Source organism: Lytechinus variegatus, chromosome 1, assembly GCF_018143015.1.
Source record: "Lytechinus variegatus isolate NC3 chromosome 1, Lvar_3.0, whole genome shotgun sequence".
In the NCBI taxonomy this organism is placed as follows: domain Eukaryota; kingdom Metazoa; phylum Echinodermata; class Echinoidea; order Temnopleuroida; family Toxopneustidae; genus Lytechinus; species Lytechinus variegatus.
Genome location: NC_054740.1, coordinates 37,881,170 through 37,909,166, shown reverse-complemented (window position 1 = coordinate 37,909,166; position 27,997 = coordinate 37,881,170). Strand labels below are relative to the sequence as shown.

At 40.9% G+C, this 27,997-nt stretch overlaps 2 protein-coding genes across 2 annotated transcripts; one reads left to right on the top strand and one right to left on the bottom strand.

The window, feature by feature from the left end:
• Positions 1-22,504: 22,504 nt before the first annotated feature.
• Positions 22,505-23,586, bottom strand: LOC121413318 (histone H3, embryonic). The gene has a single exon (XM_041606106.1). The coding sequence runs from the start codon at positions 23,563-23,565 to the stop codon at positions 23,155-23,157; it is 411 nt and encodes a 136-aa protein (XP_041462040.1). The 5' UTR covers positions 23,566-23,586; the 3' UTR covers positions 22,505-23,154.
• A 920-nt stretch (positions 23,587-24,506) lies between these two features.
• LOC121413330 (histone H4) lies at positions 24,507-24,937 on the top strand. The gene has a single exon (XM_041606118.1). The coding sequence runs from the start codon at positions 24,533-24,535 to the stop codon at positions 24,842-24,844; it is 312 nt and encodes a 103-aa protein (XP_041462052.1). The 5' UTR covers positions 24,507-24,532; the 3' UTR covers positions 24,845-24,937.
• The last annotated feature ends 3,060 nt before the right edge of the window (positions 24,938-27,997 follow it).

The following is a 27,997-nucleotide window of genomic DNA, read 5'->3' as shown; positions in this document are numbered from 1 at the left end:
ATTCTTTTGCCTTTTTCTATAAAGTTTATCGTTGCATATCAAGAAGATTGCTGCGTTGTCACCTACGGGTAATCAAATTGATTATCATAATTTTTATTGAACGTATCCCGAAAGCTTTACAACTTTTTTTTTAAACAAAAAGGTAGTAAGGCTTTTACCCCGACATTTGTCGTTGAATTGTTCGTTACGATTTTGTATGTTTCTAACAGGGGCGGTGCCAATGGAGGGGGCATGGGCTTCAATTCCTATGATTTTTTAAGTAATGAGGAAAAAGAAGCGAGAAAATGATAAAGAAGGAAAATAATTCAGAGATAATATGAGGTCATCAAACTGTGGGATACCCTTATCATTCAATTGAGAGAAATGATGACGTCACCATTTGGTTAATTATCTTGCCCCCTACGATAATACCCAGGCACCGCCCCTGAATGAAAACAATTTCCCACGCCAAGATACTGGCTGATGGAATTCGCGTAAAATCATTAACGTCATTCGATCATTCGGGCGTTAATCGATTTCGTTTCACGTCTCGTTGAAATATTCGTTTCGTGTATTTTACAAGGTGAGATATATTTTATTTATTCTATTAGTTTTAATGTTGTATATTTCACATTGCTATACCAGCTACAATATTAGTTTTGCATGTTTAAACGATGAGGTTTTTTTTACACTGATTATGTCAAGCCTGAGTCAAGGTCTGTATATTTCATTTTTTGTATGTCGATTATATTCGTCTATTGTCATTGCGACTCTTATGATCATTGTGTGGTTAATTACATAGTCCTATGATAACAGATTTATTAAGCCCCTTGAGAATTAGTTCGGATGCGAGTGAGACCGGATGGCTCATGAAATATTAGGCATATATATCATGTTTATAACCATGCATAATTATGAAGAGGCAAAGAGTCAGTACTCGAATAAAAAAAGGTGAACTGTGACGTAGATCTATATGGTCAGATTGTAGTTTTATTTTATTGATCAGCAGTTTGAAGTTTTAATAACAGTCACACGCAGGGTGGGTGTGTATTTGAGTTTTGTCAGACGTGTATCAATCAGATATGATTATTTACGTCTGGAACCGACCTTCAACGTCACCTTCAACTTCCCCACGTAGCTTGGATTACGGGCGTTGCGGCGATACGTAAGATCTAGACATTAGTAAAGGGTCAACGACGTATAATATAGTGTTTAAAAGGAGGAAAAATCACTATTGCAATCATGACTCCCTCGCAGATATATATTCTTAAGCCTAACTTTCATTCTGTCAAGACCAGCTGGTACATAACAAAACGGGTTTGTGGTGATGAAATGATGACTAAATTAAATGAGAGTGATAATAATCATTGTCAACTGAAAAAAGACAATAAATTTCTTTTACATTGTTGATCTATACTTATAGCTTAATTTACTTCAATAACTCCATACATCTACTTGATTTGCTAGTTCAGCCCTCTGGACTGCCATACCCGAATAGAACTCCCAAGGATTTAAAAAGCGCGAGCGCGCCCTCTCCCGTTCAGGCTTACTACCCATGATCACCGCGCAATTAGCGTCCATCTTCCTCTTTTGCTTTCGGCAAGCCACCTGTCAAGACGTGCTCAGATAAGTCTCCTAAGAGCTCAAATCTTTTTGAGCTTTGGTATATTATTTTCGCTTATCTGTGGTGCATTCTCCCTTTTAATTTCAATCTTTCCATTTGTGTGTAAGATTGTGTTCAGAATTTACACTTGGCGTGACTTTTTAGACGTGTTTTTGGAGACACTTAAATTGTTTTTCTAACGTTTGAGTTCTCGTCGCGCCGCATCGCTAGCGCGTTCGCGAGGCACCGGGCTTGGCCTGCCTACGTGGCAGCAAGCCTTCACCACCTGTCATGGTTATTGTTCTTCACGTTCAAAGCGTGGTGGCTTTTGGTGCCGTTTTTGAATTAAATTCTAGACAGCCTCTACACTTTGTTGTCGAGGGTGTTATTGTTATTTCTTTTTGCAGGTTGGGATCTTCAACTCTGTTCCTTCCTTGCTTTCTGGAATTGATTTATTAAGATTTTCGATTGATTATTGATTGATTAATTCTTCAATTCTCTTTCCTTTCTGTTCTGAATAAATTTCTTAATTGATATTTTATTCACAGGCGGATCTTAAAGCTCAATTCCTTTTTCCTTTTGTTCTGAATAAATTTCTTGATTGATATTTTATTCACAGGCGGATCTTAAAGCTCAGTTCCTTTTCCTTTCTGTTCTGAATAAAATTCTTGATTAATATTTTATTCACAGACGCTTCGGGGATTGTTTAATTCGGCTTACGCAATTATACCTGATGATTGTTTGGTTATTCAATCCCCCTAAAAAAAAAAAAAAAAAAATTTTTTGTTCTTTACAGGTGGGGTCTCCTTCCTGTTAGAAATTTTTTTGACCTGTCCCGGAATTGTTTTCTTCGTTCAATTCCCTCTTCCCTCCTAGTCTTATATATTTTTTTATTTCGACAGGCGGGCTCTACGATTCCCTTTGAGGATTTACTGTGTCGTTCTTCCTCTTGGAATCGTTACTAGAGACGTTCCTCCTTCCTCCTGTTCTGAATTTCTTTACCTTTCCACAGGAGGTTACTTTTTTTTCCTCTTGGAAATTATCGTAAAATTTCTCTTATCTGGAATTATTTGTCTCTCAATCCCTTTTCTTCCTGCTCTGAATGCTTGTTTTTGTGTTTCTTCGCAGGTGGAAACTTCGTTCTCTTCTGAACTTGCATTCATTTTTGAATTTTTGTTTCGAATTTTTCCTTCGGGCACAAAAAAAAAAAAAGAGAATATAGTAGGGGAACCTTGTAGGAGTTTCTTTTTTCAAAGTCTCCGACCTCCTTTTTCTTACAGGCAGATACCTAAACTATTCTTAGGTTCTTCTTCCTCCCTACCCCTCCCCTCTTGTTTTGTTCTGTTTGCTCAAACAAACTCCTTTTAGGAGGAGGGAAAGACCACTCCGGTCTCCACTTTTAATCTAAGCGAGATCTTTGTAAAAAAAAAAAAGAAAAAGAAAAATTCTTGTTTTTCCTTTTTCAGGGTAGAGAGAGGTATCTTTGAATGGGACTAACACAGCCCCAGAGGACCTGGTGCCCTCCACGGGGACCGCCCCGATTGCAAGTTACAGAAGTCGGCCGCCTCCAGGCGAGCAGGAGGGACGCCGCGGTGAGCGCCCAGCGGCGGTGAGTATGAGGGTGCGTCGATCAGCATTCCGAATTTGCGGTCGGATGCTAAGAGAAGGAAGGCCGAGACTGTGGTGCCACGGTCTCGGACAAAGGAAAAAGTGGTAGCCAAGGCTTCCAAGCCTAAACTAGGTCCTGCCGCCGCAGCACCCATAGGGCTATGCGACCCACCGGCTACCGGGTCACCAGAAGTCCGGAGGGAGAGTGCGGTTCTCTCCCCCGGCACAGGTCAGGATCTCTGCCGTATAAGTCGTCCTCCGTTGACAGCATCGGGAGAGATCGCCCAGCCCCTGACCGCGAGAGGCGTCACACAGACTGTAACCACAATCTGATCGTGACCACAATCTGACCCCGTCAGATTCGGGTGAAGTTTCGTTGTTGGCGGCCGCCCTGCCAGGGGCGGCAAATCATAAGAGATCACCCGTGCCTCTTGTGCCTTCTTCTGCTCCGGCCACGCCGGCGGAGCCCGCAAAATAAGAAGAAGAAGAAGAGGTCGAAGGAGAGGTCGGCCAGCCCTGTTGCCATGGGCATTCCTCCTTCAGACCCTCTTATCGGTGGCCAGATGTTACAGTCATACATGTTATGCTGCTATATTCTGCTACCGCGAGAGGCGTCACACATCGGGCTGTGACCACAATCTGACCCCGTCAGATTCGGGTGAAGTTTCATTGTCGGCGGCCGCCCTGCCAGGGGCGGCAAATCGTAAGAAATCACCCGTGCCTCTCATGCCTTCTTCTGCCCCGGCCACGCCGGCGGAGCCCGCAGAAAGAGAAGAAGAAGAAGAGGTCGAAGGAGAGGTTGGCCAGCCCTGCTGCCATGGGCGTTCCTCCTTCAGACCCTTGTGTCGGTGGTCAGATGTTACAGCTATTCATGCTGCTACATTCTGCTACCGCGAGAGGCGTCACACATCAGACTGTGACCACAATCTGACCCCGTCAGATTCGGGTGAAGTTTCGTTGTTGACGGCCGCCCTGCCAGGGGCGGCAAATCGTAAGAAATCACCCGTGCCTCTTGTGCCTTCTGCCCCGGCCACACCGGCGGAGGCCGCGAAGAAGAAGAGGTCGAAGGTGAGGTCGGCCAGCCCTGTTGCCATGGGCGTCCCTCCTTCAGACCCTTGTGTCGGTGGTCAGATGTTACAGCTATTCATGCTGCTACATTCTGCTTTCGAGTAGTGCGGGTTCACCCCACCCTCGACGTCTACTCACCCCGCTGATGCCCCTGAGCATCAAGCGAGACAAGTGGGCAATAACCACCAGACACCCGGGAAATCCTCGAGCGATTCTGTTAAACCGCCAGCCAGTGCACCGACTAACCGGGTGCCCCAAGATCGCGTGTGCTTTCCAGCATTTTCGTCGATCTCAGAGCACGTGTCCCAGCCGACACGCGGGGCCACCCCGGCGCTTACTGGACAACCCCCCGGTTCAGTCCATAGAGCGAGACTCCCTTTACGAGGACAACCCCTATCCCGCGGTCGACTTTTCAGTAAGCGCTCAGGCGCTGCTTGACAAGTATCTACCTCACATCTACCCTCCGAGCGGGGGTATTGATGAAGCAAGGGAGTCCATATTTTCTCGCCCCGCCTCTTCAGGCGCTCCGAGCTCAATCGGCCGAATTGGGGGTCTCGGAGAGTGACGGGGTCGCTCTAGACGAGGCGGCTCCTACGACGAGGAAGCCGCCAGCTCCGTGGGTGTAAACCCACCCCCGCTCTGCTGCTGCCCGGAAGCGCCAGGCTCCGGCGCCGCCGTCTCGAAATTTTCAAGCCTCTCGAGGCTAGCGAGAAGGCAGAGGCAGGGGGGGGGGGGGCGATTATTATGCAGGTACTCCCGAATTCGCCCTCTACGTCAAGCTCACATACGGCGACGACTCCTTCAGCGGTAACTCTCTCCATTCTTCCCCCTAAGCGGGCCCGTAGATTGGAGGTATGAATCTCTTACATACCGCATGCCGCACTTCTCTCATGAGAATGTTTGGCTGCTTTGAGAGGACAACCTATCACGTCCGCGGACCGTCCGCCCAGGCGACGGGACCGTCGCTTTTCTGGCCTGAACCTCACTTTCTATTCGAAAGTAAGGGTGCCCTGTCTTACTTAGCTCCTACCCTTGCAACGCCAGAGTCAGGGCTAGTACAGACACCCGTTCTCCAGCGATCGCCGCTGAAGAGAGGGCGACTCTGATATGAGCACCATCACCGCTCAGCGGTATGTCTCACTATCTCATAGCTCTCCGAGCTTATGAGTATGTATATCGGATCTGAATGTCACGGCGATTAAAAGTTCTCCTGTGCTTAATAATCGCTATGCCTTCACCACCCGGTGCATTATGGTTATGTTAACCTATTTGTCTCGTATTCGGGCGGCTCGTACGAACCCTGCCCGAGCTGCCATCACCGGTCGTCCCCCCGGACACCGCCGGCAGCACCCGCACCGAATACGTGGAAGGAATCAGCTTTTCATATGCTAGATATCCCTCCTGTTGACATTCACAGCTGTTCCCCGAGTCTTTCCCGGTTGGGTAAACATCATCTCGGAGGAAAGTAACCGCCGTACATCTCATGAGATTGTTGGCTATGTACGCGCGTTCAAACTTGTTTAAAGCCCCAGGATTCTCTGTCGGCATTCTATGCCTACTTTCTGGGCACACCCACCGTACCGGGTCGGCGAGTTCACACCAAACTGTACACCGCCAGACCATCGGTCGAGCTCTAACTGTCTATCTTATAGACTGCCCTCTATGTGGGTCAATCTTGCGGGCGTCTCCGCCGCTCCCTCCTTGTGCGGAGTGGTCTACGGTGGATGCCTTTACCGTGCCCGTTAGTCGAATCGGCTTCTTTCTTAGAAATTTTTTCACGGCACACTCGAGTCGCCCCGCATGCTGCTTTCATCCTCCTTCCATGCAAGGCATGTGGCCAGGGTCACCGCACGACCGAGGATGATGTAACAGTGGATGGATGTATGCTTATGCCTTCCTAACCACGATCACTACGACCCGCCTTCTCTCGGGCCGACTGTGGATGAGCCTCTCCATGTAAGTGATTTACTTCACTGGAGTTCTTCTTTTAGAAATTTAGATTCTCATCCCCCGCTGCTTAGGGCGTCATTTTTGCCGCCCCCCCGCAGTTTTTTGGAGCTCCTTATCTTACCGATATCGGACTGTTCCACGCTGCCGCAACCGGCGCCGGCGGTGCTCGCTCTTACGATCACCTGAGAAACAGGCCTTGTGACTGTTTTCATAAACAACTGGTTCTCACCGCAGACTGATGGAAATTTTGTGATTACTTCCTCAAGTCTCCTTCGCTTGTTTCTTCAAGCGAGGACTTCGACACTCTTAGCCAGTTTCCGTCCCTAACTTGATAGGACAGGGCCGTTGCTACCTCATTCGATTCCGTTGGGAATGTAACGGTTGAGGTATCATATCTGGCGATGTCTGTTCGTTTAGAGCATCTCTTGATGGTCGTTTACACGTAATATCGTGACAGATTTTTTTTCGCCAGCTCCCTCTGGCGTACACTTGCTGCTGCTAGGGATTCCCCCGCCCAGCGGACAGCCATCGCAGCCTAGCCTCACGGGCTCTCTCGGCGATGGTGGCTTGAGCCAAGCCACCTCTTCCACCGCGGGCACTGCACCCTCAGATGGGTGCTTCAATCAGTATGGGAGAAAGGGGATCCTGAGTTCTCTCTCGATCACTCGGTCTAACACACTTTTGTCGTGATGTGTACCGCGCTGTATCCCTGACACGCCCGGTTGAGCTGTTTTGACCAGACTGCTCTATTCTACATAGGCAACATGTCCGCGGCATTCCTTATTAACAGGATGGCACTCAGTCGCTTTCTCGACCCTTGTCTGCCTTACGAGTGGTTTTCTTCCTAAATCCCTACTCTCCGTCGTTCCTAGTCCCCTTCGGACCGCTAGTAACTTTTTACCACAGCTCTCTATCAGAATTCTGCAGATTTCTGCCCTCACGCATTTGAGACAGATATCGAATTCTGGGCGCTTTCTCCCACGCGGAGGCTTCCCCTACAGAAATTTCCAAGCTTGCGGGAAGCGTGCGACTAGCTTGCGCAAGCTTGCGGCATGCTAGTAACTAGCATGCGGTTAGCTTAATAAGCGTGTGATATGCGTGCAGAGTAATAGTTAAGCGATCTTTTAGCGAGCAGGGACTGTTCGCTAGCATGCACTCGCTTATTAAGCGAGTGCCCTGCTAGTCGCATGCTAGTTACTAGCAAGCGGCACGCTTAAATTTCGGTAGGGGTTCTGAGATATCTCGCCTTCTCAGATTGGTCGATTGATCACTTACTGAGCCTTAAAAGCTTCAGTTTTCCGATCACGATTCTTGTTGAAATTTTCAACAAATTTCAATTCTTACGCTCTAGTCAGCAGGTGATGTTGTTCTCCTGACACTAGGCCGAGGGCCCATGATACTTAGTATTCCTGAGTATACAGGGCATTCCTCTCGAGGACATTTTTGAGGGCCGCCTTTTGGCGCTCAACTAACTCCTTCACTTCTTTCTACTTGAAGGACATTCCGTCCAGCGAGGCGAGATTTGCTGCTTCGGCGCTTAAAGCAGCTGCGGCTTTTTCCCCTCTCCCTAAATTTCGTTGTTTTTGTTTTTTCTTTTAAATTTTCTTAGGCTTACAATTGAAAACATGCCTCCCTACGGTTTGAGTCCGTGCTGGTCTAGCAAATCAAGTAGATGTATGGAGTTATTGAAGTAAATTATGAAAATAGCTGATTTTCTTATTTACGAGATAACTCATACATCTACTTGATACCCTCCCACCGACCCTCCGCCTTGCGTAGCAACATGTTTCAACGTATGGGCTTGCGAAAGGTGAGGAAGATGGACGCTAATTGCGCGGTGATCATGGGTAGTAAGCCTGAACGGGAGAGGGCGCGCTCGCGCTTTTTAAATCCTTGGGAGTTCTATTCGGGTATGGCAGTCCAGAGGGCTGAACTAGCAAATCAAGTAGATGTATGAGTTATCTCGTAAATAAGAAAATCAGGTAAGTATTTTCATAATTTATGTTATGTATTCAAAATTTTAGGAACTGTGATAAGAACCAGTGCTATTAGCATGAAATGTTATCTCTATTGTAGGTATAATGCATAATTTGTGTATTCAAATTAAGATAAGCATTATCAGAACCCAGCTACATTGAATTTTATTTGAAATTTTAGATCTAGTGCACAAATTGTGTTCAATTTTTCTCTGTTATTAGACCTAGCTGCAACAGAAGTAGAAATAACAAAAAAAAAGTGAATGGTGATGATGATTATGATAGTGATTTTTATCAAATGAAGAAGACTCACAATGAATTTTGTTCTTCATATTTTAGGTCTAGTGCTCGATTTATGAATTTATATTTATATAGAAGCCATTATCGGAACCAAGCTACATTATAAACAACATGCCCTTTGTTTTATCTTCTATAGATCTAGTGCATTATTTATGTATATATTCATAATTATAGAAACCATTAATTACCATAACCGATCTACATCTGTATGATGGAATTTCGTTTTAATTGATATAGATGTATGACATTCATATAACAATAGAAACTATTATCAGAACGAAGTTAAACAATTGATTTGGAATTTATTTTGAAATGCTAAATCTTGTTCATGTATGTTCAAATTTATATAAGCTGTTATCATAAACAAGCTATTTCGTTAATAAGGAATATGTTTCAAATTGTAAGTTATAGATAGAAATTTATCTTAACCAAGCTTTTTCATTAACATGGAATTGTATTTTATATTGTATCAATATAGCATTAACATGTAATTTTTTGTATATTTTTCAGGACTGGAATGCCCAAAATATACACAGCGTAGAAGGAAATTCTAGTTCACACGCAACAGCTATTAATTAGACTTTGGTACGCAGTTACAATGTAGATGATTACTAGACCTATTAAGGTTTTATGAGTATGGGTCAAAAATAAAATCATTCACGGCTTTAGTAAGCCTGACGACAGAGCAAACATCATGAACATGAACAAAATTCTGCAATTACATGATAGAACAATATGGTAATATCACTTTCATGATCTCAATTCAATTACGAATTCTATCGAGCTGGTTTGTGATACCAAGTTAAGTGTCAAGACTTCGTCCCCCACTTGTTCATTCGTTGAACCTTTCGAAAGATCACCCGTTTTCTGCGTTTAGTCATCATGCTCAATATGCACGTGTAAAACATCGATCGTCTCGTTCGCTTGAATTAACAACGGGTAAGTTCAATCAAGTTAGCCCTTTTCAGTTTTTTATATAAACGTCAATCAGTGATTAAGTGATACAAGTCTTATCTTTCCTTATTAATGTTGCTGTTTGAGGTTATGACAAAAGTCTCATGTGTGTAATATGATATTAAATCTAGACATCGTTTCACGGTTGCTTAAAGAATCGTGACTTTTAGGCACATAGGCCTACAAATATATAGACAAAATTCTAATCAATAAAACATGGGCTTACAGCTGCTTTCTTTCTGATATGAGTTTAATGGTGATGATGTTCACGATAGTGATAATAGATATTTAAAAAATCAAAATACAAGTTTTTTTTTCATAAAGCAGATCTAGTGCATAATTTTGTATATTCAAATTGATAGTTATCATTATCCAGGGGCCGCGGAACGATTTTCGAAGGGGGGGGGGGCTGACCATGCAAAAATATGCTATCATATGTTCATTTTTACTTTTTTGTACACGGTTTTGGAAAAAAAATGAGGGGGGGGGGGCTTCCCCCCGCGACCCCTGTTATCAGAACCAAGCTATTTCATATACATGGAATTTTGTTTTAGACCTAGTGCATAACTATTTATTTATTTATTTCTGATATTTATTTCTGTATATAGAATCCATTATCCAGTAATCCATGTCATAAAATAAAGTTATTTCACCAACGTAGTAACATTTTATTTTATATTCTAAATCTAGTACATGACTTATTTATCAAATTAAGGGAATCAAGAGAAATTATTATTTCCAAGCTATTTCATTAACATGCATTTTGTGTGTTCTATGTTTCAGGTATGGAATACCTTAAATGTCTACCGAGCACAAGCCAGAAGGCAAGTATATCTCTAACATTTATACACCTCGGTACAATTAGAAATGTAGATGGTTACTCGACTCATCATTCTTATTAGGTTTTGTGAATATTTGTCCATAAGGACTGTTAAATCATTCATTGCATTTTTTGTCTTGTCGACCTTAGCTAAACCAGACGCTTCTTTTTCGTCGGTTCATCCGCTAAAAAAGTCCTCCAAACAGACGGGTTTCGCCTGGGTAACGTGATCAGACAACCTCACGAACATAAACACAATTCTGCACGAGTAATCTACCTATAGGTTTTTTTTTCTATATGTAGTGAATTTTATTGAGCTGATTATAGTTTAGTGCCGGATTTCTAGGCAATATGTTTAGGCTTGTACTAAAACTAGTTAAGATTTGATATTTCTTGTCAAGATGATTGCTGTTTTAACACAATAATCATTGGTAATTGTCACCTAAATGTTGCTCACATTTAACGTGGCTTGGATAGTTCGACTGTTCAAAAAAAAAAAAACGAGGTTGCGCTTTTACGTAAAATTTTTATGGGTTTTCCCTCCCGATGCTAGGATCTCGTCTAGCAAAAAAAAAGAAGCAAACGAAAATCGTTAGTGCCATTCGTCCGTCCACTCGTTCGTCAGTTCGTTGAGTCTTTCGTACGATCATGATTCGTTTTTCTTTTTTAATCGTCATGTTCAACATGGACACGTGTCGACCGTCTCGTTCGTTTGCGTTATTACGGTAAGTTTAATCTTATTAGTACTCCTAACTATTTCTTCGTACACATCAACCACTGATATTAGCCATGTCCTAATTGTTATAAACATTGTTGTCATTCAAATTTCGAAATTTAGGTCTGACATTTTAAACACAACAAGCCCATGTACGTAATGCAGTGATGGAGACAAAAGTTAATAACGTCAAATTTAGGGTATTGGGCAAATTAGGCTAAAATTTAAAATGATCATAAGCCAGAAGCACCATTGATTACATTATTTTTCAAAATCTAGGTCTCAGTAGAAAGTACAAACAGTAGGTTACTAATTAATTGAGAGTATTCCGCAACGTTAATTTTATACTCTAGATCTATATAATACATGAGTTATGCAATTAAAATAAAAACATAATTAAAATTAAAAACACAATTAAAATGTATCTTATCAAAGGTTTCATGTTTTTGTCGTACAGGTCTGGAATGAGAAAAGATCTCCGTGCAGTTTTGACAAGAAGCTTCGGATGCAACCATATCGACATGTCTTCATGCAAGTTTGACGACTCGAGAAACTTGGGCTGCATTAACGATGTCGACATAATCTTCATGCAAGTTTAAAGCTTCGGCTGCAACCATGTCGAAATTTCTTCATTCAGATCTGAAGAGCAACTATGTGGACACATGTATCCACGTAGTTTTGACGAGAAGCTTCGGCTGCAACATGTCGACTAGGGAAACCAAGCTCCGCGGAAGACTGTCACTTGCCTTTGAACTGTGCTATAGTACATGAATTGCTGCAATATCACAGCAAAGCTCATAGGCAGTCACCTGTATATTTCATGAAATCTGTATAAGATAGAGAAATTAAGGGAATAAGTAAATTGATAATATTAATTGTCGTTTGATGGTATAGGATAGGATATCATTAATTTCAAAGAACATAGATTTTATTTTGGTTGTATTGCAGTTGAGTGGGAATTTCAGATCCTATATTCGAGGGTCGGGCTATCGAATGCGGATTTTATTTTACAAATTTCCTGCCACAAATGATTTGTCATCTTTTTCAGTCATGAACTTCGTCACTTTCGCCAAGTTTGCACATTGTTTTTCCACCAGTTAGTCATCAACAACCCCCTGAGGCTCTGAGGTGTCTTCCATAAATCGGCGATCAAAGAGTTGACGCTTACTACGTTCATGACGTTCGTTTGAATAGACGAATATGGATAATACAACAATAAGTCGCCTTTCATCAAACAACAACAGGTCGCCTTTCATACAACATGTCGCCCTTTCATCTTACAGCAAAAAATTGCATCTCATGCAGCATGTCGCCATTTCATCACACAGCAACAAGTCGCCTTCCATACAATGGTCGTCCGTTCATCGAGTTGCCTGCCATACAACAAGTCGCCTTTCTTACAACATTTCGTACTTTCATCAAACAACAAGTCCCCTTTCATACAACATGTCAACATTTCATCTTACAGAAAGAAGTTGCCTCTCTTTCATCATATGTCGCCCTTTCAGCATACAGCAAGAAGTTGCTTCTCTTTCATCATGTCACCCTTTCATCATACAGCAAGAAGTTGCCTCTCATATATCATGTCACCCTTTCATCTTACAGCAAGAAATTGCTTCTCTTTCATCATGTCGCCCTTTCATCATACAGCAAGAAGTTGCCTCTCTTACATCATGTCACCCTTACATCATAAAGCAAGAAGTTGCCTCTCTTACATCATGTCACCCTTTCATCATACAGCAAGAAGTTGCCTCTCATACATCATGTCACCCTTTCATCATACAGCAAGAAGTTGCCTCTCATACATCATGTCACCCTTTCATCATACATGTCATACGGCAAGAAGTTGCCTCTCATACATCGTGTCGCCCTTTCATCATACATGTCATACGGCAAGAAGTTGCCTCTCATACATCGTGTCGCCCTTTCATCATACAGCAAGAAATTGCCTCTCTTACATCATGTCACCCTTTCATCATACAGCAAGAAGTTGCCTCTCTTTCATCATGTCGCCCTTTCATCATACAGCAAGAAGTTGCCTCTCATACATCATGTCACCCTTTCATCATACAGCAAGAAGTTGCCTCTCTTACATCATGTCACCCTTTCATCATACAGCAAGAAGTTGCCTCTCTTACATCATGTCACCCTTTCATCATACAGCAAGAAGTTGCCTCTCTTACATCATGTCACCCTTTCATCATACAGCAAGAAGTTGCCTCTCATACATCATGTCACCCTTTCATCATACATGTCATACGGCAAGAAGTTGCCTCTCATACATCGTGTCGCCCTTTCATCATACATGTCATACGGCAAGAAGTTGCCTCTCATACATCGTGTCGCCCTTTCATCATACAGCAAGAAGTTGCCTCTCTTACATCATGTCACGGCCCTTTCATCATACAGCAAGAAGTTGCCTCTCTTACATCATGTCGCCCTTTCATCATACAGCAAGAAGTTGCCTCTCTTTCATCATGTCACCCTTTCATCATACAGCAAGAAGTTGCCCTTCATACATCATGTCACCCTTTCATCATACATGTCATACGGCAAGAAGTTGCCTCTCATACATCGTGTCGCCCTTTCATCATACAGCAAGAAGTTGCCTCTCTTTCATCATGTCGCCCTTTCATCATAAAGCAAGATGTTGCCTCTCATACATCATGTCACCCTTTCATCATACATCAAGAAGTTGCCTCTCTTACATCATGTCACCCTTTCATCATACATCAAGAAGTTGCCTCTCTTACATCATGTCACCCTTTCATCATACAGCAAGAAGTTGCCTCTCTTACATCATGTCACCCTTTCATCATACAGCAAGAAGTTGCCTCTCTTACATCATGTCGCCCTTTCATCATAAAGCAAGATGTTGCCTCTCATACATCATGTCACCCTTTCATCATGCATTAAGAAGTTGCCTCTCTTACATCATGTCACCCTTTCATCATACAGCAAGAAGTTGCCTCTCTTACATCATGTCACCCTTTCATCATACAGCAAGAAGTTGCCTCTCTTACATCATGTCGCCCTTTCATCATACAGCAAGAAGTTGCCTCTCTTACATCATGTCGCCCTTTCATCATACATCAAGAAGTTGCCTCTCATACATCATGTCACCCTTTCATCATACATGTCATACGGCAAGAAGTTGCCTCTCATACATCGTGTCACCCTTTCATCATACAGGAAGAAGTTGCCTCTCATACATCATGTCACCCTTTCATCATACATGTCATACGGCAAGAAGTTGCCTCTCATACATCGTGTCACCCTTTAATCATACAGAAAGAAGTTGCCTCTCATACATCATGTCGCCCTTTCATCATACAGCAAGAAGTTGCCTCTCATACATCATGTCACCCTTTCATCATACATCAAGATGTTGCCTCTCTTACATCGTGTCACCCTTTCATCATGCATTAAGAAGTTGCCTCTCTTACATCATGTCACCCTTTCATCATACAGCAAGAAGTTGCCTCTCTTACATCATGTCACCCTTTCATCATACAGCAAGAAGTTGCCTCTCTTACATCATGTCGCCCTTTCATCATACAGCAAGAAGTTGCCTCTCTTACATCATGTCGCCCTTTCATCATACATCAAGAAGTTGCCTCTCATACATCATGTCACCCTTTCATCATACATGTCATACGGCAAGAAGTTGCCTCTCATACATCGTGTCACCCTTTCATCATACAGGAAGAAGTTGCCTCTCATACATCATGTCACCCTTTCATCATACATGTCATACGGCAAGAAGTTGCCTCTCATACATCGTGTCACCCTTTCATCATACAGCAAGAAGTTGCCTCTCATACATCATGTCGCCCTTTCATCATACAGCAAGAAGTTGCCTCTCATACATCATGTCACCCTTTCATCATACATCAAGAAGTTGCCTCTCTTACATCGTGTCACCCTTTCATCATACAGCAAGAAGTTGCCTCTCTTACATCATGTCACCCTTTCATCATAAAGCAAGAAGTTGCCTCTCATGCATCATGTCACCCTTTCAAGTGTGCCAACTTCTCCATTCTTCCAGAACCCATCATGTATTATAATAGGCCGTTTTTACTTCTCATATTTCATTCTAAAAAAGAAGGGATATTTCAGCCATTCAGACACATATCCTCCTTTACCATTTTTATGTTTGATTTGTCTTTACCAAACTTTCTCTTTACATCATAATATCTTTTTAAATACAGATGCTATTGGCTCCCTCGGGGTCAACGACAACAGATGTCTGGCGATTTTCTTATGGGCGATTTTCCATTTTTTTAGCCTTACTTTATACATGCAACATTATAATAACCCTCACAATGCCTTTATCTGCCTATGGTAACCATTTCAACTTTTTTTAAACTTTTATAGGCGGTATTCCAGCCTGCCCTGCTGACAAAAGATGCATTTATATCCCCTCTTTCATCCTCACAAGCAGAGAAGCTGATTCAAAGAAAGAAAAATATCTTTCATCTAAACACTGTTTGCTACCTAAATTGTATCTACGTTTCTTACTTATATACAGGCCTATACATTTTTCTTTTTCTGGCTGGATAAATAATTAAACATAATGAAAATGACCACTCATATTTACCAAGGGTAGCGATATCGGCTCTTTTCGGCGGTTTCTATTTTCCCTACTATATCAGTATTGTTTTTTTAACATTGTTTACATCAGCTTCCATTGAAAATATTGATTTTCGTTTGTGGATACCGTGTATTAACCCTAATCGCTAATCTATTTTTTTCAGGCTAAATGCATTTTAAACATACTGATGATGTGTTCCATTTACCCAGCGTAACAACTCAACGTTTATCGGTGGTGAGGCCTTTCGGCACGCCCAGTCAAATGTAACAATTTACATAATGATCATCGGGTAGCCTCTTAATATTAAGTTTTGATTTGTAATCTGTAAACAGATTGATGTTTTTGCCATTCGTTGGTATTCTCATAACAGGTTGTCACTTTGTTTAATTTGCATTCATCAAACATGGCATTTTAAGACTGGAACATGAAGAAAGCAAACAAAGCAGAGGAAGAACAATCTCCCTTTTGATGAGCTCTGCTGACATACTCTCTCAGATACTCCCAGATAAGCTATCAACTGGACTTTTCAAGGAGGGGGAGAGGACATAAAATCATGCAAATCTCATAGATGAGGACAAGGTACCTCGGCCTCCCTGGTATGGGAGGAAATGGAATAATAAAATTAATACATGTTTCTCTTTGAATGAACAAACTCTATGAGTTTTTCGCTAAAAAACCTTTAACTTAATTTGTACCTTTTGCCGACCCAAGGATGTCATTGTAGAAAGTCGAGTGGAAAGTGCTGCTTTAAGAAGTATGTGGTAATGTTAATGGCACACACTAAGAAGGGATTATCGTGTTTTCTATCAATTATTTCAGTGCAATTTCGACAGTGGAGAGCGATGCACATCTCTGACTTTTGCTAGTACTGCTGCATAGAAGAGAGTGTGTATAAAAAAGAATGAAACTGATATGTTTTTTTATTGAAGCATAAGATGTTTGCAACGCATTTCCATTACACATGTGTACAGAGTGTAGCAGGGAAAAGAAGGTTGTAAAAAGTAAGATCAGATACCTGTGCATTTGTGACTATTTGTAGTTATAATGCCTGTCGTTTTAATATGTGGAACCAAGTTTTTAGGCATATAGTTTTTTGTCTCACCTGCATAGCAGAGTGAGACTATAGGCGCCGCTTTTCCAAAGGCGACGGCGGCGGTATGGCGGCGGCGTCAACATCAAATCTTAACCTGAGGTTAAGTTTTTGAAATGACATCATAACCTAAAAAGTATATGGACCTAGTTCATGAAACTTGGCCATAAGGTTAATCAAGTATTACTGAACATCCTATTAGAGTTTCATGTCACATGACCAAGGTCAAAGGTCATTTAGGGTCAATGAACTTAGACCATGTTGGAGGAATCAACATCAAAATCTTAACCTGAGGTTAAGTCTTTGAAATGACGTCATAACTTAGAAAGTATATGGACCTAGTTCATGAAACTTGGACATAAGGTTAATCAAGTATCACTGAACATCCTGCATGAGTTTTATGTCACATGACCAAGGTCAAAGGTCATTTAGGGTCAATGAACTTTGGCCGAATTGGGGGTATCTGTTGAATTCCCATCATAACATTGAAAGTTTATGGATCTGATTCATGAAACTTGGACATAATAGTAATCAAGCATCACTGAACATTTTGTGCAAGTTTCAGGTCTCGTGATTAAGGTCAAAGGTCATTTAGGGTCAATGAACTTTGGCCAAATTGGGGGTATCTGTTGAATTACCATCATAACTTTGAAAGTTTATGGATCTGATTCATGAAACTTGGACATTAGAGTAATCAAGTATCACTGAACATCCTGTGCGCATTTCAGGTCACATGACCAAGGTCAAAGGTCAATGAACATTGGCCGAATTGGGTGTATCTGTTGAATTACCATCATAACTTTGAAAGTTTATGGATCTGATTCATGAAACTTGGACATAAGAGTAATCAAGTATCACTGAACATCCTGTGCGAGTTTCAGGTCACATGATCAAGGTCAAAGGTCATGTAAGGTCAATGAACTTTGGCCATGTTGGGTTTTTTTGTTGAATAACCATCATATCTCTGTAAGTTTATTGGTCTAGTTCATAAAAAGTGGACATAATAGTAACCATGTATCACTGAACATCTTGTGCGAGTTAGAGTAGTTTTCAAAGTCAGCACTGCTGCTATATTGAACTGCGTGATGCAGGTGAGACGGCCAGAGGCATTCCACTTGTTTTCTTTTTAAACGAAGTCACACACAAAAAAAACACAAACATTTTTTGATCCTCAAGTTCAGGGATCCAGGGGAGCGTTTCATCAACATTTTTGTCCAACAACTAGAAGTTGTCAGATCTGACATCTTTCCTTGATTCTGATTGGCTGAGAGGCACTGTTCCTATGGTAACTGTCGGATAAAATGGGACTTGTCGGATAAAACGTCTGACAAGTCCTTTCATGAAACGCCCCCAGGTGATTTGGCAGCAATTTGTCAAAATATACCCCATCCCTAAAAAGAAACCAACTAACGCCCATTTCATAAAATGTTGATTATGATCCCTTGCTGGAATGAAAGCTGCACAGCAAAAACTGTGGTGTTAACCGGCGGTGTACATAGAGGACAACACCAGCTATTTTACACCGGTGTTAAATTGGTGGTGTTAGTCTTACACCTATAGGTGTTATTACAACACCTATGGTTGATACATTTACACTCTTTGGTGTTATGTTCAATCTCTAGGGTGTTATTTTAACACCTCAGGGTGTGGTCCTCTATTAACACCAATTGGTGTCAGTTTTAACACCACAGTTTTTACAGTGTGCCATGAAAACAGTGAATCTTCTGCTTCCTGGTTCGCTCGTTCAATGAAAGTTGGTATTTTATCAAGAGTTGCTCTTATAGTAACTTTTTATGAAATGTAGCCCGAATAAGTTTTTCACTATTGTTTATTGCCACTGAAAAAACCCTTTGTTTTGCAAAATTGAATTTTATTTCTTTCTATTATTTGTCTATATATAGATGCTACTTTGCGAGAAAGTGGCTAGGTGTTTTTTTTTTGTGTGTGTGCGGGGGTGGGGATATGGGCAGGGATTGATCTACGATTGAGGTGGACAGGGGCTTTGGCTCCCACTTTTTTTACACTGAAATGGTAATTTAGTACATGTACTAAATTACCATTTCAGTGTAATTTTATTTTGCATGGACAGCCCCCTCTCATTTTCGAAAATATTCTGCGGCGCCTGAGGGGTTGGGCACCCCCCTCATAAAAAGATAAGCTAGCCCGCCCCCCGCCAAAAAAAGATAAACAATCCTCCCATCTGCCCCTGGTCAGCAATTAATGGATCTGGTGAAATCCTTCCATGTTAAAAACTACAAGCTATGACAATCTATACACTGTAAAAACTGTGGTGTTAAAACTGACACCAATTGGTGTTAATAGAGCTAGAGGACCACACCTTGAGGTGTTAAAATTACACCCTAGAGATTGAACATAACACCAAAGAGTGTAAATGTAACAACCAAAGTTGTTGTAATACCAACTATAGGTGTAAAACTAACACCACCAATTTAACACCGGTGTAAAATAACTGGTGTGGTCCTCTATGTACACCGGTTAACACCACAGTTTTTGCTGTGTAGTTTCATGATTATGATGATAGTAAGACAAATAGTCTCCATAAGGTTTCTTTGCATGTAATGTGAGTGTGTGGGTGTGGTTGAATATGTAGAATAATTCGTTATTGTATTCGCCTAGCTGTGTATGTATGATATTATGTCTGCACTACACGCGATCACCTCGCCTATGTTGGGTATTACAAAAGAACCAACATTTCCCTAACATGAAAATATCAATTAGCCCGACTACCCATACAGCCAGGGGGCGGGGGGGACTAGTGGGGGGTACCCCTATTTTAATCGGCCATATCTCTAATATAAATATGAATTAGACTCTAATATTTTGTATTGTACATGTGTCCAGGTACCAGGAAACATCGAAATCCAAAATTTCACCTATAATACCCATTTTCCCAGGATGGGCATTATACTAACCATATATTTCACATATATTTTTTCTTATTTGGTTTGGTGTGTGTGTGTGTATTTGAGTTTTGTCAGACGTGTATCAATCAGATATGATTATTTACATCTGGGACCGACCTTTAACGTCACCATCCGAAAGACGTGACCAGGGCTCGAACCTCTGCATCAATTTGTAACTTCCCCACAGCTTGGATTACAGGCGCACGCCACAACGCCCAGTTTGGCTTAGAATACCTTTTTTTATACCAACCCGGCGGGGTCATGCTGCTACCTTCGCGCGGTGACTCTGTTACGTGCAAGGGTGTCACTGTTAAAATCAATGCAAGGGGCAGTCACCTTTACTAAAACTAAAACAGTTGAAGTTGTCTTAAATTTGCCTCAGTCTTTGAAAAAGAAATATAGTGAGATAAGTATCCTCAGATGAAAGTTAGCTTGCAGAACAGGGTAAAAGTTGCAAAACTTGGTAATGCCCTTGCACTACCAAAGCAGCAATTTACGTGATTGATTTTTGTATTTCCATTTTTCTTATGGTGCTCTTTTCGTATACAATAATTGCAATTCATCTTGTTGTTAGGTCAAATAATTATAACCACTAACATGACTAAAGAAATGAGAGAGCACTTTTTTTATAGCTGAACTCCGTCTGTTTTGGAGGAGTTTTAAAAACTTTTTTTACTTTGTTTTTTCTTTCTTGTAAGGAAACAACTGTTACGCGCTGCGTTTCAAGGAATAAATTCCTGCCAGGTACCAATTTGCCTCACCTGGGTTGAGTGCAGCACATTGTGGATCAATTTCTTGCTGAAGGAAATTATGCCATGGTTGGGATTCGAACCCACAACCCTCTGTTTCAGAGTCCGGAGACTAATCCACTAGGCCACGACGCTCCACATTTTTGACTGTGTTGCATAATATTTCAATATAATAATGTTCAAACCCATTCCATTAAAGGTCAAGTCCACCTCAGAAAAATGTTGATTTGAATCAATAGAGAAAAATCAGACAAGCACAATGGTGAAATTTTCATCAGATCGAATGTAAAATAAGAAAGTTATGGCATTTCAAAGTTTCGCTTATTTTTAACAAAATAGTCATATGAACGAGCCAGTTACATCCAAATTAGAGAGTCGATGATGTCGCTCACTCACTATTTCTTTTGTTTTTTATTGTTTGAATTATACAATATTTCATTTTTTACGAATTTACGAATTTGACGAATTTGACCTCCTTGCCTGAAGCACAAAATGTTAAAATGGAATTCCACGTGTTCAGGGAGGAATGAAACTTCATTTCACGTGACAATGACGAGAAAATAAAAATATTTCAAATAATAAAATACAAAATAAATAGTGAGTGATGTCATCAGTTCCTCATTTGCAACCAACTGAGATGTGCATATAACTGTTTTGTGAAATGAAGAGAAACTTTTAAATGCCATAACTTTATTTTACATCCGATTTTGATGAAATTTTCAGTGTTATGTTTGTTGAAGTTTCCTCTTTTTATTCAAATCAAGTTTTTCTTTGGGTGGACTTGTCCTTTAGAGCAATATTTTCATTTGCATCAATGTGCTATAATATCTGTATATTGTGGTATGTGATGGTATAATTCATATCGCAAATTGCCTTCCTGATAAGTAATTATAATGAATAGATGAGTTAAATCTTAATTTCTTCAGTTTGGGGTTGAAAAGAAACACGCCTTTGGACAATATTCAGTCTTCCAAATATACTGAAAATTTGCTTTCTCTCACTCAAATATCAATCAACGTAACTGTAATTCAATAGTTTGTGTCACAACTATAACCAGCCATGGAAAGTAAAATCGCGCTACTCTCACCACCAGTGGATAATGATGATAATGTACCCCCAAATACATAGCCCTTGATGTGGAAGTGCTCCCCCCCAAAGAAAAAAGTAATAAATAATTAGCTCACCCAATCCTACACCTCTGACCGAATCATTTTCTCGTCTTTCAATCTGAAGGACGTGGGTTCGATTCCCCGGCCTCAAGTATTTCCGGATCATAGTCGGGCCACTCCTGCTCATAGGGTCACAAGCCTACACATATTTTGTTACGGAGGTAATAAAAATCTTTAGGTGAATGGTATGAAATTTATTCCGGGACTGTGCCGGGAAAACTTTTCTCCTCATGTGACTTGCATTTTGAGCGGGTTTGTAGCGGTGTCTCCGTCCCGTGACAGCACCGGTATAAATTTGAAAACCAGTGTGAGAGGGGTATACGCATACGATATAGGCATAGCCATGATGTGAGGGTGTCCCATAAAATCTGTTAATTTCAGTTCAGTATAATGAACACCCCCCTTGCTCGGACTTGATTTACATGTTTATGGCACAGGTATAAAATAGGAAGTTAGGAGAGAGAGAGAGGGGAGGGGGGGGGGGCCCGGGGGTGAGAGAGAGAGGGTGTGTGTGTGTGAGAGAGAGAGAGAGAGATAGAGGGGGCGGGGGTCTGGTGAATAAAGGTGAGTTGAAAACGAAAAATGCGTGAGAATTAAAAAGAGACTGAATTTTATCAAGGCCCCGAAAATACATGAAAATTTTCATGTTGATTATAATGGAATCATGAGAAATTTATAGTGTGCAAATCAAAAGTACGGTACAATTAGAACAGGGTTGGCCGTTTGTACCTCAGAGGCACACAATAGGCAAACCCTGTTCAAGAGCCACTGCTCTCCCTCAGTTTCTGTTTATAATATATTAATTCACTCGAATTAATCTTTCCGTTGATTTCTCCATTTCATCCATATCCTTTTCGTTCTTTTGAGCCTGGGCAAGAAGGCTCAATCATGAAACTGTTTTGCCGCCATCTGTTGTTGAGAAATACATTCAGTATACTTGATATGGAACGACCGTTCGTGGACAGTTCAAAAGGCGGCAAAAGAGCCTCTCCCCATATCAAAGGGAGGGTGGATAATTTTGATAGCTCGGATAAAGCCCCCGGCCTCTTTTACTTCATGCGTTTTCATTATTGAATTTCTTAATGTGTACCCCCCCCCCAAAAAAATGTGAAATCAGCCAACTTTTCTTCTATGAAGGAAATACACATAGATCAAATATTTTCAAACCAACTAGATATAAATTGTGAATCGGGATAATAAAGCTTCAGTTACTGTATTTGGTCGTTATGCTGAACCAAGGAGATATCTCCTTGGCTGAACTATGTTGGCTCCCATGGGGATTGCTAGAAATCCTCCAAAACGACGATTTATAATATATTTCTGTCTAAGAATAATTTAATTATGTGCTTAAAGTTGTTGGTATATATAGACTGAAAGTTTTGGTTCACCTCTTTTACATATAAAACAAAATGTTACCCAATTTCGGTCGACTTTATCTCGTAAGAGTCGTAGTCGTACGTCTTTGTTATTTTCCAGAAAATCTAAAACGGAGAATCTTCGTCTTGAATATTCTTATTCAGTTTTAATTGTCCTGAAGTTCATATTCGACACAATTCATGCAGGATTAAGAATGAGTAAAATCAAACCGATTCTTTCTTGAGAGTTTGGTGGCTCTAAAAAGAGCCGTTTAATATCGTTAGAGAAAGACGATATATTTAAGCACGCTCGCCACGGATACGGCGGGCAAGCTGGATGTCCTTTGGCATGATGGTGACACGCTTGGCGTGGATGGCGCAAAGGTTGGTGTCCTCGAAGAGACCGACCAAGTAAGCTTCGCTGGCCTCCTGGAGAGCCATGACGGCGGAGCTCTGGAAGCGGAGCTCGGTCTTGAAGTCCTGAGCGATCTCACGGACCAGACGCTGGAAGGGGAGCTTGCGGATGAGAAGCTCGGTGCTCTTCTGGTAGCGACGGATCTCACGGAGGGCGACGGTTCCGGGCCTGTAACGATGGGGCTTCTTGACTCCGCCAGTGGCTGGGGCGGACTTGCGAGCTGCCTTGGTGGCGAGCTGCTTGCGTGGAGCCTTTCCTCCAGTAGATTTGCGAGCGGTCTGCTTGGTACGGGCCATTTTGATGTGTCGATATGATTCAACTAATGGAATTCAAATGTTCCGCGCTGGTATATATACCACCACCTACCAGGCGCTGATTGGTCGATCGTAATGAATAGAAATCCGGTCGATGATCATTGGTCCGTTTCGGTAATCGTCAATTTCCTCATGCATTATGCATAAATTCACGATCCACCTGTTAGCGAAAGAGAACCTTAAAATCATCATAATATTTGTTTTCTAAGGTTCTTATTATTGAATTTTGCTTGCATACATTAGAAAACGTATAATTACACTGAAGTATAACATATACATGGTTTGAAATATGTCACAAAAGGATAAAAATACCTTCGGCAATGGTTACGGAATGATCGTACTTATTATGAATAATTCATGAGTATTCCGATCCTTCGAAAATACAAAGCTTGGTAGTTTTTATTAAAAAATAATTACACCATCCATTTAGCATGCAGAAATTTCTCCCATACATTGTAAATTGTTATATTACAGAGGTTTTGTTTGCTAAATTACTTTTTAAGTGCGTTACAAAGCAAAAAAATGCAAAATTATCGTCAATGACCAGAAGCGAAGGATCGTATAGAACTAATGAATAATTCATGATCGACGACTCCTCCGTAAATGCCCAGCTTGTTAGTTTTATCGAAATATCTAGAAAATTCTTCGAAAACGAAACATCATGTATCATTAAGCATGTAACAGCTAACATTCATTGCATTTTCACGTAGAAATATTGCTAATGCAGCGTAATTTTATTGAAAATTTCTAAGTTTTTCCCCAGAAATCCTCGGTCTGCTTCTGGCGGCAAATTGAAAAGCCATTTTTTTCGGAGTGACGGGTTGCCCGGTATGAGAGAACAAAGGACTGGTAGCGTGGGTCACTCGCGTTCGCATTGGGACTATAAATACCGGTGGAACTCTTCGATGAAATCAGTTGGCATCAGTTGAAATCATCTGAACAAATCAACATGTCTGGACGTGGTAAAGGAGGAAAGGGACTCGGAAAGGGAGGCGCCAAGCGTCATCGCAAGGTCTTGCGTGATAACATCCAAGGAATCACCAAGCCAGCAATCCGTCGTCTTGCCCGCCGTGGTGGTGTCAAGCGTATCAGCGGTCTCATCTACGAGGAGACCCGTGGTGTCCTCAAGGTTTTCCTTGAGAATGTCATCCGTGATGCCGTCACCTACTGCGAGCATGCCAAGAGGAAGACCGTCACCGCCATGGATGTCGTCTACGCCCTGAAGAGGCAGGGACGTACCCTCTACGGATTCGGAGGTTAAGAAGTATTTTTCTTCTAACCAAACAACCAAACCGGCTCTTTTCAGAGCCACCAAATATCCAAGAAAGAAACAACTATTTCAATCTCGAATGTACTTGAGTATGAATGACAACAGATAATGAGAGGGAGGTTCATCGCGACTAAAAAAGGGGGTACAATTTTCCGGAAATGGTAAAAAATGTTGGTGAAGGTATATGAGGGAAAAATAAAGGTGTAAGGAGTTTTTTTTCCATTTGCTTGGGTTTTTCAACTTGACAGCCACAAACCCAAGCCCCCCCCCAAAAAAAAAAAATTATGTACCATACAATCTACCAGTCTTCAAAAATACCCTGTGTGAACGATTTTTTGACAGCTTAAAAAAAACAAAAAGAGGTGTCGCTACGCAGGTGATTTTGGTCCAGGAAAAATTTGGCAAGCAAGAGATATTCGTAAAATTTATGCCAAGGGCGTCACGACTTAGCATTGCAACATGGAAATCAATGTGAAATCAACAGCAGATGTACTAATCAGGGTCACTTGCAGATATTGCTCGCTGTTACGATCATTATTTATTTGATCTACGTTTTTGTAAACCTGTTTACTGAAGCGATATTGCGGAGGTTGAAGCCCCATAGACCCGGGGACCCGCCCCACTTTCCCGTTTCCACGTGCCCTGGTGGCCTACATGACAAAAGAAGACAAATTTCCATCAAATTGCCTATTTAAAATTTACATACCAAATTACCAATAGTCTATATGGTCTCAGTTTTAATTATAACGTGTTATTCCATGCCCGATTTTTTTTCTAGCTTTCATAATCAATTCGTTTTCTCTACGAATTACCAAGGATGGACATCCTGTTAAAAAGAAGGCAAGATTACGAGTCCCCCCCCCCGGGGGGGGGGGGGATAAAACGTATAGTCAGTACTCGTTAACAATTGAGCAATGAGTCGAAAATTGAGGGGGCTCGATATGGCGTATCGCGTTAGGTTTATAAAAAGTTGCAAACGAGCGAAGTAAGGAGCAAAAATTTCGAAATTTTTATTACAAAATCCCATTATGTGACACTTAAGACGTAAGATCTAGAAAATAATATATTACACAATTCTCTCTTTCCCTTTCTCTTTTTCAAAGGGGCACAATTTATAGTTACTAATTTCATGAAAATTTTATCATCTTGATAATTAGAGTGCGAAATTTGTTGATATAAATCCTAAAAACTTGACATTTTAAGCAATTTTGTCATTATGAATAGGATGCATGGGTTCATATATTTTTAACAGTAATACACCTACATATTCCAAGAAGCAATGTGCCCTTTCATCCTCGAGTTAGTCCCTGTTTGAACATGACACTCTCACTTTGCCTGCATGTTCTCTCTTTCTCTCTCTCACTCTCCTCATCCCCCTTTTATTTCCCATTTTGCCCGTCCAATTTCCTCTGCTACCAATCTATCAATAAATGTATCTCTCTCTATAAATGTATTTTTTTTTATATTGGATTACAATTTACTTTGAGGACGTGGGGGTGTCATCTTTATTTGTCAAATTGCTATTTACCTCATTATGTATATTCACATAGTTCTTGTAGGGAAATCTTTGTTCTTATTTTACATGAAATCATGAATCCATAAGCAACTTATTTTGTGCATTATATCGATCCTGACATCAGGTGAGCATTTCTTTTTTTTGTTTCATCACTAATTCTGATTTATCTGACAACCATAGTAGCAGTCAGGCTGCCAATAAAATCAACGAAAGTTGTCAAATCTGACAAAAAAATGCTCTCCCGAAATCCTAGATCCTATTCAACTTTTCAATGTTATGTTTAGTAGCATGATAATTTCTGCAGGGATTGTTTCTCTGAGTTTTGTATAGCGTGTCAATAATACGGTTCATTGAAAAAGGAAATGAAGCAACGTTTTCATTTATGAAAAATTTATCGTTTTAATTATTGTGGATGACTTTTCATTGAAAGTGAAAAAGTTTTCATTTATGTAAAATTTATTGTTTTAATTATTGTGGATGACTGTTCATTGAGAAATGAAATGAAGCAACTCGGTTTTCATTTATGTAATTTTTTTTTTATTGTGGATGACTGTTCATTGAAATATGAAATGAAGCAACTCAGTTTTCATTTATGTAAAATATATTGTTTTATTGTGGATGTGAAGGAAGGGAAGAGGTGGGGATATGTGTATGTGTGTGCGGATTGATGTGTGTAAGGGTGTGCGTGTCTTTCTGTGTATCATGATTCATGATCATGGTTGAGATGCATTATTTGTGTTTATGTATGTGTATTGTGTCCTTTCTTTTGTGAAGGAGGGGGGGGGGGGGTCTGTGCCACTAGCGTACGTAGAGGGGGGGGGGCAGGGGGTTGTGACTACGGGGAGTCACAACCCATGCAAGGGACCTATCCCTGCCCCCCTGACGAGAATTTGAAGACCCTCTTTTTCTGCTTTGAAATGTCCTTTATATCCTGTTGAGGACCTTTTTTTTTTGCTTGTCAATTTTTTTCTGGCACGAAAGACTATATTTGCCCCCGACCCCCTGTGAAACATCCTAGGTACGCGCCACTGGTCTGTGAATGTGTTTTTCTTTTTGTTCAAGATCAAAGTTATGGTATTATTGAATCCATATCTCATATCGGTATCAACCCACTGAAAGACTACCAACTAATATAGAGATATGTTAGAAAAAAACACGATTCAGCATACTCAAATTAACATCACACCGCGAGGTCAAAGTCATTACACTTCCCTTTATTTTTAGATGTTAAGAAAGCTGTTTGGGAACTACATTTCAATTAACTTACAGGAATAACTACATGTCCTACATGTATAAGAAAAAAAAATCATCAAGGTCATAACATGTGAATTTCCCACCAATGTAAAAAAAATATACATGCTTACAAATAACATAATTTTAAAGCCTAATTTGCATCTAATTCATGTAGGACTGCATGACACTATATAGAGGGGCAAAATAATTTCAAGTTCAAGGTTTATAGCTTGTGGTCGAAAATAGTATACTTTCAAATAGCATTACAGATCGCGTTCAGTAAAAAAAATATCGCGTTCAATAAAAAAAAACCAGAGGGAAAAAAAGAGAAATGAAATAAAGGAGTCAAAAGGGCCGAAGCTGAAATAAATGAAATAAAGGGATACAAAATCAGC